The sequence below is a fragment of the Oreochromis aureus genome, linkage group 17 (genome assembly GCF_013358895.1).
Source record: "Oreochromis aureus strain Israel breed Guangdong linkage group 17, ZZ_aureus, whole genome shotgun sequence".
Lineage (NCBI taxonomy): Eukaryota > Metazoa > Chordata > Actinopteri > Cichliformes > Cichlidae > Oreochromis > Oreochromis aureus.
The window spans coordinates 22,980,102-22,994,160 of NC_052958.1; the positions used below are offsets into that span (position 1 = coordinate 22,980,102).

The 14,059-nt window shown below is 43.9% G+C and overlaps 1 protein-coding gene across 1 annotated transcript in view; it reads right to left on the bottom strand.

The window, feature by feature from the left end:
• The window catches only part of LOC116313813 (potassium voltage-gated channel subfamily D member 2-like), a 107,292-nt gene that overhangs the window by 12,568 nt on the left and 80,665 nt on the right, over positions 1–14,059 (bottom strand). The window contains exon 2 of the mRNA XM_039600654.1: positions 618–780. Coding sequence (XP_039456588.1) covers positions 618–780 — 163 coding nt within the window. The remainder of the gene's footprint in view (positions 1–617; positions 781–14,059) is intronic.

The following is a 14,059-nucleotide window of genomic DNA, read 5'->3' on the forward strand; positions in this document are numbered from 1 at the left end:
TTACTTCAGAAGTGCCCTGCTTCCTCTCAGAGATACTTTGGATTTCTCTCTGAACACTCACAGCTGTAAACACACCCACATCCACCGCTGCTCTCTGTAAACACCTCTGCAAATATGCAGTGAACACCTTCACCACACGGTGGCAGCGTCTTACCAGAAAGGTTCAGTGTAATGACCAGCATTACATTCTGGCCTGTAGATCTGAAATGACTGCAGACTTCTAAAGTTTCTGTGTTAGTTTTTAAAGCTGCAGTCTGAGCGCTTTCAGCTGCTAAAATTAATCAGGTATGTATTCCAGGAACATCACATCTGTACAGATGTTCATCTGACACTAATATAACAATAATGTTAGCGTGCCTCAGGGCAGGCTGGAGGCTTCCAGAGTCTTGTGGTTCAGTGCGGGATTACATGAGTGCTGCCCGCACTGATTAATGAACATAACGTCATAACTATTTCTTCACATTCTGTTAATTTCTGTTAAAGTTTTAAACTCTTTAGAAACAAAAAGTTCTTCATAAAAACACTGAAGTGCTGCATCTAAATCCCATGTCACTGCTGACCTCCCATTACACTCTGAAGACAGTTTGTGTCTATGGATGGACGGATGGAGTCCTCACCTTTTGCGCTCTTCTCTTCTCGGCTCGCTGGCTCTGGTGGTAGATTCGGCTGAAGTTGGACACGATGACGGGGACCGGCAGGGCGATGACCAACACGCCACTCAAAGAGCAGATGGAACCAAAGATCTTCCCCATAATGGTCTTTGGTACCATGTCACCATATCTAAGAGAGCAGAGAGTCAGAGGTCAGCAGCAGTTTGTGTAAACTGAGATTTGCCATTTTCAGAGGGTCTGAACAACAGCAGGTATATCTGGGTTTTTGTTCTTTCACACAGCAATGTGGAGCATCATGGATTCTTCAGCTTTCACCCACTCAGAAAAACCTGAAGACAAATAAATCTGAATACATCAAACATCCCACAGAAACACTATGAAGCTTATTCCTGTAAAGGTGTAAATGCTTAAAGAAGAACTTCAGTGTGTTTATGATGAAGATACCAAAGTTAACTTGACTGTAAATGAAAGACTGGGACACAGTATATACACTGTGTTTTGAGTCATTTATACTGGAGGAGACAGTCATGAGCTATGCTGAGCATAAGCTACGGTGAAATGAGCGCACCTCTGTTGATGTATTTCAGCCTCTGATAGGCCATTTTCCCAAACATCTCTGTGATGTCATACAAAAGGAAAAGCACGCTGGGTCTCTTTTCTTTGCACGGCAGTAAAGAAGCAAACATGATGGTGTTAGATGGTGTTAAGATCTTTGGTCTTCATGCAGTGCAACGATTATTTCACAAAATGTTTGCATTACTGTGATTCAAGTGAGAATAAAATGTGGCCTGATATATGCTGTTACAACACAGAGCATAAAGAGCAGACAGAACAGTCTGTGACTGTGAGGTTGGAGCATTTCTGATGTGGAACCACTTTATAAACTAGTTTGAATCCTTTGGTTCTGACTCCAGGTGGTGTAGTGGTGCACCGTTAGCTCTGTCCCCTTACAGTAATAACGTGATAAAGAAAGAAGACCCTGATCCAAAACTGACACCTTCAAGCTTGACTGAAATTTGAAGCTGCCCACATGAACAAACCAAACACAAGTTTGATGATCAGAAAGACAGAGATAAAACTGTTTGACTACAATGATAAGAGCTAGGTTTGGAGGACTAAAGGTGAAGCTCTCAAACAGTCAGACAGAATCAGTAATCCTGTGTGATCATCGAGCTGTGGTTAAACATGTGTTTTCCTGTAAGCTGAACACCACACTCAACACTTTCCTCTTTATTTATGATCAGTCAGTTCGCTGTGACAGATACTCAATGACTAAACTAAAGCTTTTTCAAAGACTCGGCAGAAAATGGAGCTGATGCGGCGTTTTACCTTCAGTTTCATGAATGAAACTGCAGTTCAGTCAGCGTCCACATGGAGGCGCTAGAGCTCTGCACTACCACCACCACACGTCAATACATTCAACACATTCATCAAAACTTTAAAACACCCAAATAATTCTGCCCCACTTTCAAACAGTAAGACAGCAGCGGCATTCCCAGCATGCTCAGTGCTCAGACGCTAGGACAGAGGAGAGTGTGTCCATCAGGCTAAAGTCACGAGCTTTATTCACCCTGAGGCTCAAAAACACCCAGAACATGTCAGTGACTGTTGGGTTTCTAATTACTGATTTATCAAAGGAGATGTTTAGTTTCTATTATAATTGCTTTCAGTAATAAGTTTACACCAACAGAAACCTCAATATGTAAGATATAAAACAAATATTTTCACATGTGGAAATGATACTTTTGTCTAGCTCCAACCTGATCTGTAGACAACAATCAAAGGAAGATGGCACGGCTTTTGTATAATCATCTACAGTAGCGATAAAAACAACATAATAAAAACTAAAAACTACTGGGACCACATCAGGGGAGGCAGAGAAATCAGGGTCTCGCTGCGTGTCTGACGTTAAACAGGATTACTTTATTTCCATATTGTTGTATATTCAGTGCTGCATTTTGAGCTACAGTGCACTAGTTGCCAAATGCAGTGCTCTGATTGGTCAGATCTGTTTATTTGCATGTGAAAAATCTGAAAAGTCAAGCTTGGTTCAGAAAAAAAAAAAAAAAAACATACCCCAAAGTGTGAATGGCTGCACGTGGAATCCTAAAATATTTCTAACTAATACCTGATCTGTAAACACCTTCAGAAAAAACTCATTTGAAGTGTGAAGTGTAGAAAACATTAATCAGACTAACAAATACTCAGACTTCAAAATATCAACACGAAGCTATAAACCAAGCTGTTTAGATATCGACAACTGGTGTGTCAGCTGCTGACTAAATGTCAGCTGCTAAATGCAGCACTGATTAATATCACCCTCATAAACATGATCCACAAGAAGCGGTTCAGGTTCCATTCTTCAGGTTCCAAGAGGAAGTCACTTCTGTAAACTTCTGTCCTCTTTGTCTTCCTCTCGAGTTTCATGTTTCGCTCAAGGTGAAGTTCGAGTCAGTGACGGATCGCCTCGTCTCCTCCTGCAAACCTTCAAAGCTCGAGCCACCGCGTCTCACAGGCAGCCAATCAGAGGCTGCGACCTTGTCTCAGTGTGTTTCTCCCAATTAGAAACACACTCAGAGTACAGGTGTGTGTGTGGCTGTGTGTGGTTGTGTCAGTCATGTGACTACGTCCTTCATCAAGGAGGGTGTGTGTGTTGATTCTGCTGTGTATTCACCTCTTTATAGCAAACACACACACAAACTTGTGAAACTTGTGTGTTCGATCACATTTGGGCGTTAGTGTACGGTTAGGTGTTCCATCAGTAATGACTTTGACCTCAGTGGAGTAACTGACATCAGCTGAGGATAATAAGACAGCGCACACCTTTGGTTCATTGGTTCATTGCAGCACAAATATCTTTTACACAAATAGGAATATCGCACTGTTTTTGAACCAAATTTTTAAAAACAATGGGAACAAGGACAAAACGTTTCAGCACTGACGGTCTCTGAGTGTTATATTAACGATTATTATTATGGTAGAAAACCACGTAAACATGGAACCTACTGAAATACTCTAAATCAAACTTCACTCATTTCTTGCTGATGCGCACATGAACCTGCAGGATGTCTGAAGGTTTTGACTGTTGAGCATCTTCAATGTGATGTCGCTGCCTCAGCTTTGAGGTGCTGTGTGGATGTCCATGTTTCCTCTGATGGCCGGACTCCCCGGGTGATCGATATGCTTTCAGATGCACACTGAGGTCACAAATGTGAACAGTGCAAACGCTCAGAGTCTGCGTGGTTGGAGATCCTTACGGCTAAGCTGAAAGGAAAGCGAGAGTTGAGCAGGATTTGGAGGCTGAACATGAACATGTTAGGATGCCTGGGTCGTTGACCCAGTGCTTTTGAGTTTATTATATTATTTATCATTTCTAGTCTTTGGGTTTCTTAGAGTTCTGTCTTATGGTTTATGTCTCTGTGTTCTATAGTTGCTCTGTCTCTCCTGTCGGCTGTATCCCCTTGTTAAGTTTGCGCCTCTGTGTTATGTGTCCTGTTTTACTTTGAAAGTCCGTGTTTCATGTTAGTGTATCTGGTTTTGCTTTCCTTGTCTCGTTAGTCCTGATTTGCCCCAGCTGTGTTTCCCTCCTGTTGCCCATTCCCTGATTGCTCCCTCTATGTATTTAAGCCCTGTGTTTCAGTTTGTCATTGTCGCGATCTACTGTTTACTATGCTGTGTGTTCTGTCTGCTTGCCTGGGTTTATTTGGAGTCTTAGTTTTGTTACCCTTTTTTGAGTTCAGCATTAAAGCTGTTTTTGAGTTCACCTTTTTGCCTCCGAGAGTCTGCACTTTGGGTCCTCCTTACCACCACTCCTGCCTGCACACAGCCTAACCTAACAGAACATTCATCCTGTCATTCGTCATTAATATTTTAATTTGGAGGAAACGCCCTCAGCTCAACTTTAGTAGAGAGGTAAATTCAAGAAAGTCAGGCAATAAAATATCTGCTCCATCAAACTCCTTCTGCATCAACAGCAAAGTCTTTAAGAGCTTTCCCAAACTCACTCTCTTCTTCTGCGGTTTTACTTTGCTGATCTCTCAGTAACCCAGAGCTCTGAGAGGATCTCCTCTGCTCCTTCAGAGTAAAAGCACCATAATCTCTTCAGACAGTGTGAGAGCCGAGTGCTGATGCTCAGAGCTGAAGGTTTGATAATGATCCTGATGAAACGGCCTTAGTGATGAATACAGATGATGGCCTTAATGATGGAGCATGCTCAGTGAGCAGAGTCAGTTTGATGCACTTACACTTTAATGATTCAACACAAACTGTTTCCTGCCTGTCTCTGAATGATTAGGATCATCAGGCTCATCACGATGAAGATGATGATAAAATGATTAAATATCATTTGATGACCTACAGGACGATTATATTTTTTTTCTCAGCTTATTTTTCACTTTATCAGTTTGTGACAGTCGGCGGGGAGAGAGCAGCAGGTGCAGGGAGGGTTAGGATGTCCAAGTCCTTCACAGAGAAAGCAGAAAGCAGTCCATGGGCCACTGACGGCTCCTGAAGGAGTCAAGGAGGCCTGTTTGTTTAGGTTAAGCTAGAATCGGTTCATTCAGTAACAATAAAAATCTTCTAATAGAAAAGTTGCACAGAGCACACGACATGATAAATTTGAGTAGATCAGAGCAGGTTCCCTCAGACTCATATCCCAATTTTATTTCAATGTAAACGCGAGACTTTGAGTTGGTATTAGTTTCTGCAGACATGAAGCATTCAGGTTCACTTCTCTGATTGGCAGCTTGCCCACTGCAACACTCGAGGCTCATGGGAGTTTAGTGTGAAATGTCATTCAGAGCATGTGTGCTGCTGAGAGAAGGTGAACTTCATCACATACACACCGACATCACACTGCATCACATCATCGACCTTCACGTGTCTGTGAGTGTGTGTGTGTGATAACAAAAAGCAGATATTGATGCTGCGGTCAGCACTTTGTCAGATCCACTGAAATCTTCAGGTTTGAGCTCCTCAGAGTTTACCGTTAATCCCTCCATCCTGAAGCCAGAGCGCTCTGTCAGCCACGCTTCCACAACCAATCAATCAATCAATCAATCAGTTAATCAACATCCTGGTGGGGGATTCAGTCTGCAGCAGGTTGTAAAATAATGAAACCAATAGCAGAAAGGGTTGATCACACAGCACGGCGAGCCAGGAAACCAGACACGACTCCCTTAGGAGGAATCTGCCAGCAGACCGGCCGACCCAGATTCTGCTGCAGAAACAGCGGACAGAAAAATATGGCTGCACTTCAACGGCGGCGAGGAGGAGTTCTCACAGCTGGAGCCCAGAGCCACTAGCAGAGCCTGAATCTATAGCTGGAGCAGTTTCTAAGTAATGAAGTCCAGTTTTTAACAGAAGATGAAACACTGAAAGTTTCAGAACAACAATGATCCATCACCACACTGAGGCCCGAGAGGAGCTGCAGATTCAGGTCACAGCGCCGGTGCGGCCCAGTCTGGACCTGATCTGCTGCACACATGAGAGGAAACGTGTTCCTGCTGGTGTGTTATCACACTGAGAGGTGTTGTACACTGTGAGCTACAGATTCTGCTTTAACAGAGAGATCTTTTCTAATCTGTGGTTCGCTTTGATTTCTTCACACTTGTTTGGCTCTTACGTTTCTTAAATGGACCCCTGCACCTTCACAGGAGAGCTTAGAGTTCCTCCTGACTCCATGAGACTCTACAGCAGTAAGGCAGTCGTTCAACCTGCATGTAGACCCTAAAGGTAACAGGTGAGTTAAAATGTGGCACTGAGGGGTCGCACTGGGAGAAGGTGATGTTGGAAAAGGTGGTTTAGTGTGCAGGAAGTAAATGTGTGTGCGTCCTGCTGAGAGCTTTAACACGCTGCTTCCTGGCAGCATGTTTAACGTTTCATAAAGTGAATTCATGTTGCGCTCGCCTCGCTACGTCTAAATTATTTATGCTGCTATCTGGACAAACGGCGCCTCGCTGCTGCTCTCCCATTAACAGGACAAACAGGCCACACACACACACACACACACACACTCCTGCTCATGTCGGAGTAAAATGCTTCTGGCTTAATGAGAGGCCTGCTTTATTATGGATGAGCGTTCTCTGTGCGCCTGTGTGCGTTATTAATGCAGTGACATGATGGAGGCTCTGAAGAGGTTTTATTAACAGCAGCACGTTCTTCTTCTCCATCATGCTAACCACACATACCAGGACCCGATCAACCCAAGGCAGGACCGCTGGACTGAGACCAGCCCGAACCTGGACCTCTGGGCTTCAATACAGTAACACATGTTCCCATGATCCCTGAGTCTGAGCTGACAGGCTAACAGTTGTGAACCTGCAGAGAATCCTCATACTGTCAGCTCAGCTTTAAGCAGCTCTGCAGTGATGTTCAGCTCACTGTTTGGCTGTCCACCTGCAGCATCAGCACCCCGATTCAGCAGGATTACCAGCAGCTTCATGTTTAGCGCACAGAGTCTGACTCTAATGTGATTTGATTTACAGCAGGTCTGTCAGAAGAACATCAGCTGAGATGCTTTCTGCAAGCATGAGTATCAGAGTATGACGACACAATGGAAAGAACAACCTCACAGCATCTAACCAGGAAGTCTCTCTAAGCAGGAGGATCATTGTGAAGTCTACAATCAGGAGACGCCTTCACGGTGGTTACTTACATGACTGTATGCCCCGCCCCTATCCCTTTCATCTGTTTAACTGTTCTCGCCTCCATCTGCACCAGCAGCTCACATCACATGTGGTGAAACATGCTAATGTGACCTCAGTCTGAAAATATTTTCCTCCTCTGAGGCTCTTTTATGCATTTTGACTAATGCTAGCACAAAAACAACTGAAAACCTCCTCTGCTGGCTGCGCAGCTGCTTTCTGTGGAGTGAGTGAAAGATGATGAAGGCGGAGGAAAAGGAGGATGAAGAGTCCAAACAAAGAGAGAGCGAAGAAGAGAGAAGCTAAAGGTCGCAGCAGACACTTTTATTCATCTCTCTATTTTTAAACTCGTCACAGTGACAGATTGAAGCTGTCAGGGTCAACATCCATCTTCTTCAACACACACACACACACCTACACCTACGCGTGTGGTTAGTTCGAAGTGAGGACCTTACAGTAAATAAACGCTCATCGTTCAGCTCTGATGACGGCACACACCTCCATCACTCATATCTGCAACTGGAAACCCATCCAGCCTCAGCGTCATCATTCTTCTTCTTCTTCTGCTGTTTTAATTTGCACACAGCAGTTTGTCCTTCACGTTTACCTGACCTCGGCTTTCCGTCTCCTTCATTGACTTTATTATCAGAACGATCCGGTGGTTTCAGATGGATTTTTATTTCAGCCGCTCACATTTCATCCACACACAAACACCAATTAGGTGGCAGCTGTAGAGTCTGAAGAGCAGAGGAAGAAGCGAGGAGGATGAGCAAATGCAGAGAGGAAGAAGGCAGAGAGGATGCAAATGTATCCCCCAGCTGTCACTGTTTTGCATTAATAAGCCCTGAAAATAGATCCACAGGCAGAGTCCATCAGTCTCTGTCACATTGTTGAAACGCTGCTTTTGACCAGCAGCAGCTCCTCTTGAGGCTCACGCTCGCCTGCAGTGACTCAGCCCGAGTTTCCTTTACATCTGAATACTGACACAGATTCTCCTGTAAACAGCTCAGACTGCTGAACTGAATCAGAACAGCGTCAATAAGGACCTGCTCCGCCACACCATCCGGGACAGGGTCAGTCTGTTGGATGAAGGTACAGGGAGTCCATCACAGTTATTTTAACTGTTAATTAAAATGACACGTTTAAATGTTTAAGTTGAAGTTTTGCTGATTTACTCCACACCTTTCTTTTCTCTATTATGCATGTTCATATTTAAATTAATAAATTAATACTTAATACTTTTGTTACTCAATGCCAAGTTTAGTCACACATGTTCAAACCTGAATCTTGTGAAAAAAAGATGCAAGAGAAGATTAGAGTCGGCCCTTTATGGTATTAAGTTACAGTTCCGTTACAGTGGAGAGAGAATACCCACAGTTAAATATTTGAAGTTATTCATCCATTCATTTGCTGATTATTCATGCTTTTCACCATCCCAGTATTTGAAGTTAGACTTTATGATATATTGTCTGTTACTTACAGCCCAAATGAGACTTGGGTAAGAGTCTCCTTTGGGAACAAGAGAGATCACCTGCACTGGTGTCTTTAGAGATCCAGTGTGCGTGGTGCTGGTGTTACGTAGAAAGTTCAGGAAAATGTCCGTGGGAAGAAAATCACTTCCCAAGGTGTAGTAGTTCTTGTGGAACTACTGCTGCTGTACCTGGTTCTTGGTTGTATTTTAGGTCAGAGCTTAAAACTTTAAAGCATCTCTAGAGGAGCACAAAAATCAGACATTTAAAACCTGTTTGTTTCTGCACTATAACTTCACTATGGCTCCAGATGCTACCATCAGGACGGTTGTGAGATTGGTTGATGGTTTGCTGTTGGCTTTTGTTGCTCAGTGAATCAAACTGCCCAGAGTGGATGTTAAAAAGACCATGAGATCCTTCAAAAGGACGCAGGGGACCAGCTGAACGATCTCATTACTGTTTGAATCAAACTTCCTGTCCACCTGTCATGTTTGTTTGGGTCTGATGTTTGGTATTCACCGTTTTGTCATCCGGTCTGTCTCCAGCATTGTTTCCGTCAGTCCTCTCTCTGTGCTTTTCTCTGATAATGTGGAATAACTGGTGTGTGTAAAGCAGCTGCGGACCTCGAACTAATGACGACTCAAAGAGCAGCCATTAGCAGCTCTCTGACTTTAAGCAGCACGCTCATTTAACCACACAGAGGAGAAACTTCAATTAACTGTGGCCTTCAGACACAAAGCACAGAGGAGAGTAGAAATTACACGAATGATCAGATAATTAAAGAAAAAACATGGATGGCAATGAATTAACTCCTGATGTTTACCTGAAGAGCCATAATCGTCAGTAATGATCCGCTGATTAGATATGGAACACGCTGGGCGAGAACATTACTTTTTTAAGCTTTCAGATCTTAATAAGTGAACTGATCAACAACAGAAAATAATCTGCGCCTCCTTTTAAAATGAAATCATTAGGATCCTCACATGATTACAGTCTCATTACAATTATCTTTATTCACTCGCCTCAAATTGTATACGGGAGTTTTTCTCCATCAAACTAAAGTATTTTTTCTGTATTACTATTTTAAATTTTTTGTCATTTTTTTTAAATCTTTCATTTTATTTTTGTATTTTATCTTCGTATTCCTGCAGGTTTTAAGTTGCCTCCTGTAATCTGGTAACAGTCTGGTTATTGTCCAAAAACTCTTAGTACATTAAAAGTACTCGGATAATATGAATTCTCATGGTTTCCCGCTTCCTGACAGTCCGGAAAAGCATACAACAAGATAGAGAACGTGACTGCTGAAGAGATATCGACATCGTCACGCCAATAAAAACATTGGTCCAACAGTTGTTTCAGCCCTCCAGAACCTCGTTAAGGAGATTCCTCCATTGCTACATTATGAATCCCTCATCCTACAGAGAGATAAGCTCTGCTTATCTCACGTCACGTCTTCATTACAGGCTCTCGCCTCACTCAGACACAGTAAGGCTCTCGACCTCCGTCAGGTTGAGTGATTATGCATCTTGAACATGTGCGCTGGAACAACCAGCAGCAAGATTTGGAACATTTATTAAGAAGAAGACAGCATTATTTATCACGGAGACACTACAGCAGACTGAATTTGTTTCCTCTGTGGGCAGAGGCCACAGGCAGCAGGGCCTCACTCAGAGGCAGCTGGGGCTTAAAACCCCCAACCAATCACTAACCGAAAGCTCGAACTGTAGTGTTAAGGTGGAAGCTGTTAGTTCATTTAAATGTCTGTAAAATGTGAACCTTTCATTGGTGCTTAGGTCTGCAGGAAAAACATTTAATGAGCCTCTGAAACCTTGTTCCCAGCAAAATGATTAGAAGGTCTTTAAAGAGGTCTGAATGTTTTTGGGTGTCTCCATCGCTCTCTATAAGAAGAAGAAGCTGAAACAAAGACCACAAACACACAAACCATGCTGACTAAGTGTAAACTAGAGGTCTCGAACTCCAGGCCTCGATGGCCGGTGTCCTGCAGGTTTTAGATGATTGATCCAACACAGCTAAAATTATCTCCTCAACATGTCTTGAAGTTTTCCAGAGTCCTGGTAATGAACTGATCATTTGATTCAGGTGTGTTGACCCAGAGTGAGATCTAAAACCTGCAGGACACCGGCCCTCGAGGCCTGGAGCTCGAGACCCCTCGTCTAAACAGATCCGCAGAGAACATGGAATGACATGATAAAGAACAAACTGTACTTTCAGATTTAACCCTGCAGGAGGCACTATGTGAAAAACAACATCAGTGCTCCCTGTGTGAGTCTTCGTCACATGTGTTTTTATGTCTTCATCCATGAGTTATCTCTGCTTTGCTTTTGATATTTTTCCAGCCAATCAAATGTAAGTATTCCTCCGCTGAGACGAGTGGAGTTGAAGATCAGTGCAGTTCATCTTATTGGTGGAGAGATGAGAAAATTAAGATGCTGGATGTGGATTAGTTTCTTTAAAGTGGCAAAATCCAGCACTGACCCTGGTGGAAGATCAGCTCTGAGAACACTTCTGGTTTTTAGCTGTAGGCTTAAAGTCCTGACAGAGGAGAGAGCAGGAGCTGGCAGACAGGTTCAGCTCAGATTGATCTCCTCCTTAAATAAAATGTGCTGTATTTTCAGGGAAAACTTAAAAATGATAAGCCGTCAGCGTGCGAGAACAGATATTGATGTGAAAATAAAAACTATCAATCACCGTGGAGGAGCTGTGAATCTGAAGAAAGATGCATCAATGCGCCGATGTGCAGCCGTTTATAAAAACAGACAACTAATCCATGAGCTCCCGCTGAGCCTCCGCCTTCAGCTTTAACCTCTGATTGGTCCTGCTGATCATCTCTGCGGGAACATTGAACGATCGATGACATCACAGGTGGAGCTCTATTGATCCATTGATCTATTGGCCTGAAGTAAGTGCACTGTGAGTCCTGCAGCAGCTGACACGGAGGAGGGCGCAGCGCTGAACCCTTCATCTCTCATTCTGTTGATCGAAGATCACTCTGACACCGCCGCCGCCTGGGACCAGGGACAAAATGGCCACCGCTGTCAGTGATGGAGTGTTTATTTAACGGCACAATCAGCACAGAGTTTGGATGAAGAACGGCGGCCGCATTGCTGATATTTTTATTAAACGATGAAACATTGTTCACTTTGTCAACAAAACGTCTCATTAAACTTCAACCAGTCGAAACCAGAAACTTTCCTCTTACACGAGTCCGTTTAATTCAATCACACTTTCACTTTTTACTCCAGCAGATGAAACAACATGAGATGATCTGTCCCAGCAAACATCCAGCACCAGTGTTTAGTTTGGTTCTAACCCTCTATAACACATCCACCCAAAGACCTGTTGGAAATGAAGATGAATGGGCCAGCTGTCTAAACAACATTAAGCTCTGAAAGGTGAAAGGTAGTCTTCTCCTCCTCAGCCGTCTGCAGACTGGTTCAGATGCAGACCTCATTGAGAGAACCGTTTCCTCTGCTCTGAGGATAAACTTGTGACGCTCATAATCAGACATGAATACATGCAAAACTGTAGTAAACGTTCATCAGCTGTGCAGTTACACCAGCCTGTGGAACATTTAGCTGTTTGCTAATGACTCTTTTCATGTAAAAACAAAGACTACTAAAAGTCTGTTGGCACTCTAATGCTCAGTGGGTAAACACTGGTGACTGAGCGACCAGGTTCTGGTGCTAGCAGGGTAAGAGGAACAAAAGCTTTGTTATTTCCACCATGATCTAAAATCTCTTAAAGACAAATGTAATCTATCGGGAAATGTTTAACCCTCAGATGGACCCCTCGCTGCTGAACACAGCTTAAATTCTTGAGAGGTCTTGTGCTGTGTGTGGATTCGTCTGCTGGTTTCCTGCTGCTCCGCTGCCAAAGCTAAAAACTGTAAGTGCAGGTTTTCGACAATGATGGGTATCAAACTGAGAAGAAATGAATCAATACCATCAGTCAACGTGCGGCTTCTTCCAACACTGTTCTCAGCTGAGAAAATAGTTTCTACTCCAAAGTGTCAGGTGGTTAAACTCTGTGATGACAGCATAATAAATAATAAATGCAGTTTTGATGCGATGTATGAGTAGCAGTCTGTACACAGACATCATCACCACAGCCCACAGCTGGGGGCTCAGCTTCCTCCGCCACTGCTCACGGCAGATCATGGACTGCAGAGTCTGATGGTTTCTACAAAGGCTGACAGACATGATCACCGCTCTGTTCACGTCACCAGTGTGGGGAACAAGAACCTGTACTCAGTTCTGTACTCAGAAACTGGGTTACAGTAAAAGTCCATTGCTGTGTACCACAGTGTACCCCGTAGGAGTAATTCTTGGATCTCCTTTCAAGGGCCAAAATGTACAAATGTGTGAATGAATATCCCTGCATGGAGCTCTGCAGTGACCTGCAGGTACAGTGAGATGCTTTACTGAGTTCCACCCCAAAAGAACTGAACTACAACAGAACAGAAGCAGATTCAGGGCCATCACAGTGTCACTGGAAAGGTTCTGAAGCTCAAGTTCCTCCTGGGTAAGGTTCCTGTGATGGACACAAAGCCCACCTGAAGCACACCTCAGGTTACACCTGCAACTGCAGCCGATGAGGACTGAAAGCGAGTAAACACGTTCAGTTGACACTGACACCTGAATAAAATCAATGACACATCGGCCTAAAACCCCACAGCTGTGCTCGGCTCTGCAGTGCATGCTGGGATGCACGCGGCTCACCGTCACCTCCCTGAAACCCACTGAATAATTCAGTGTGACTTTTCACAAACAACTGCAGCACACACAGAGGGCCGGGATGTTTTTAGTGGCAATTAATTTGCTGCTGACAGGTAATAAGAGGAGACTCCGCCTCCATCCATCCTGATTTATCTCACCTGTCACCGTAACGACCCCCTCCCTCCCTCTCTGTGAAGTCTCTCTATGGGACTCGACTGTTGCTAATTACCCCGTCGCAGCTCGCTTCCTCGCCTACACACCTGAGCTCCTAAGCTACCTATCTGTGTGTGTGTGTGTGTGTGTGTGTGTGTGTGTGTGTGTGTGTGTGTGTGTGTGTGTGTGTGTGTGTGTGTGTGTTCTCGTTTTTACTACATGGTGGGATCCACAACCTGAGATTTCACTCACCTCGTGGGGTCCAATTTTTCCGGTGGGGACCGCGCCCCGGTCCCCACAGGCACAAGCATTGCAATGGATAGAAAACAGCCTCCTGATAGGCCTAGTGCAATTTTTTTTGAAAAGTGAAATTGGTCCCCTGGAAGTGACTTTTTCGGACAACGTGTGCAAAAGTGTGTGTCGACTTGACGCCCTACTGGTGAAAT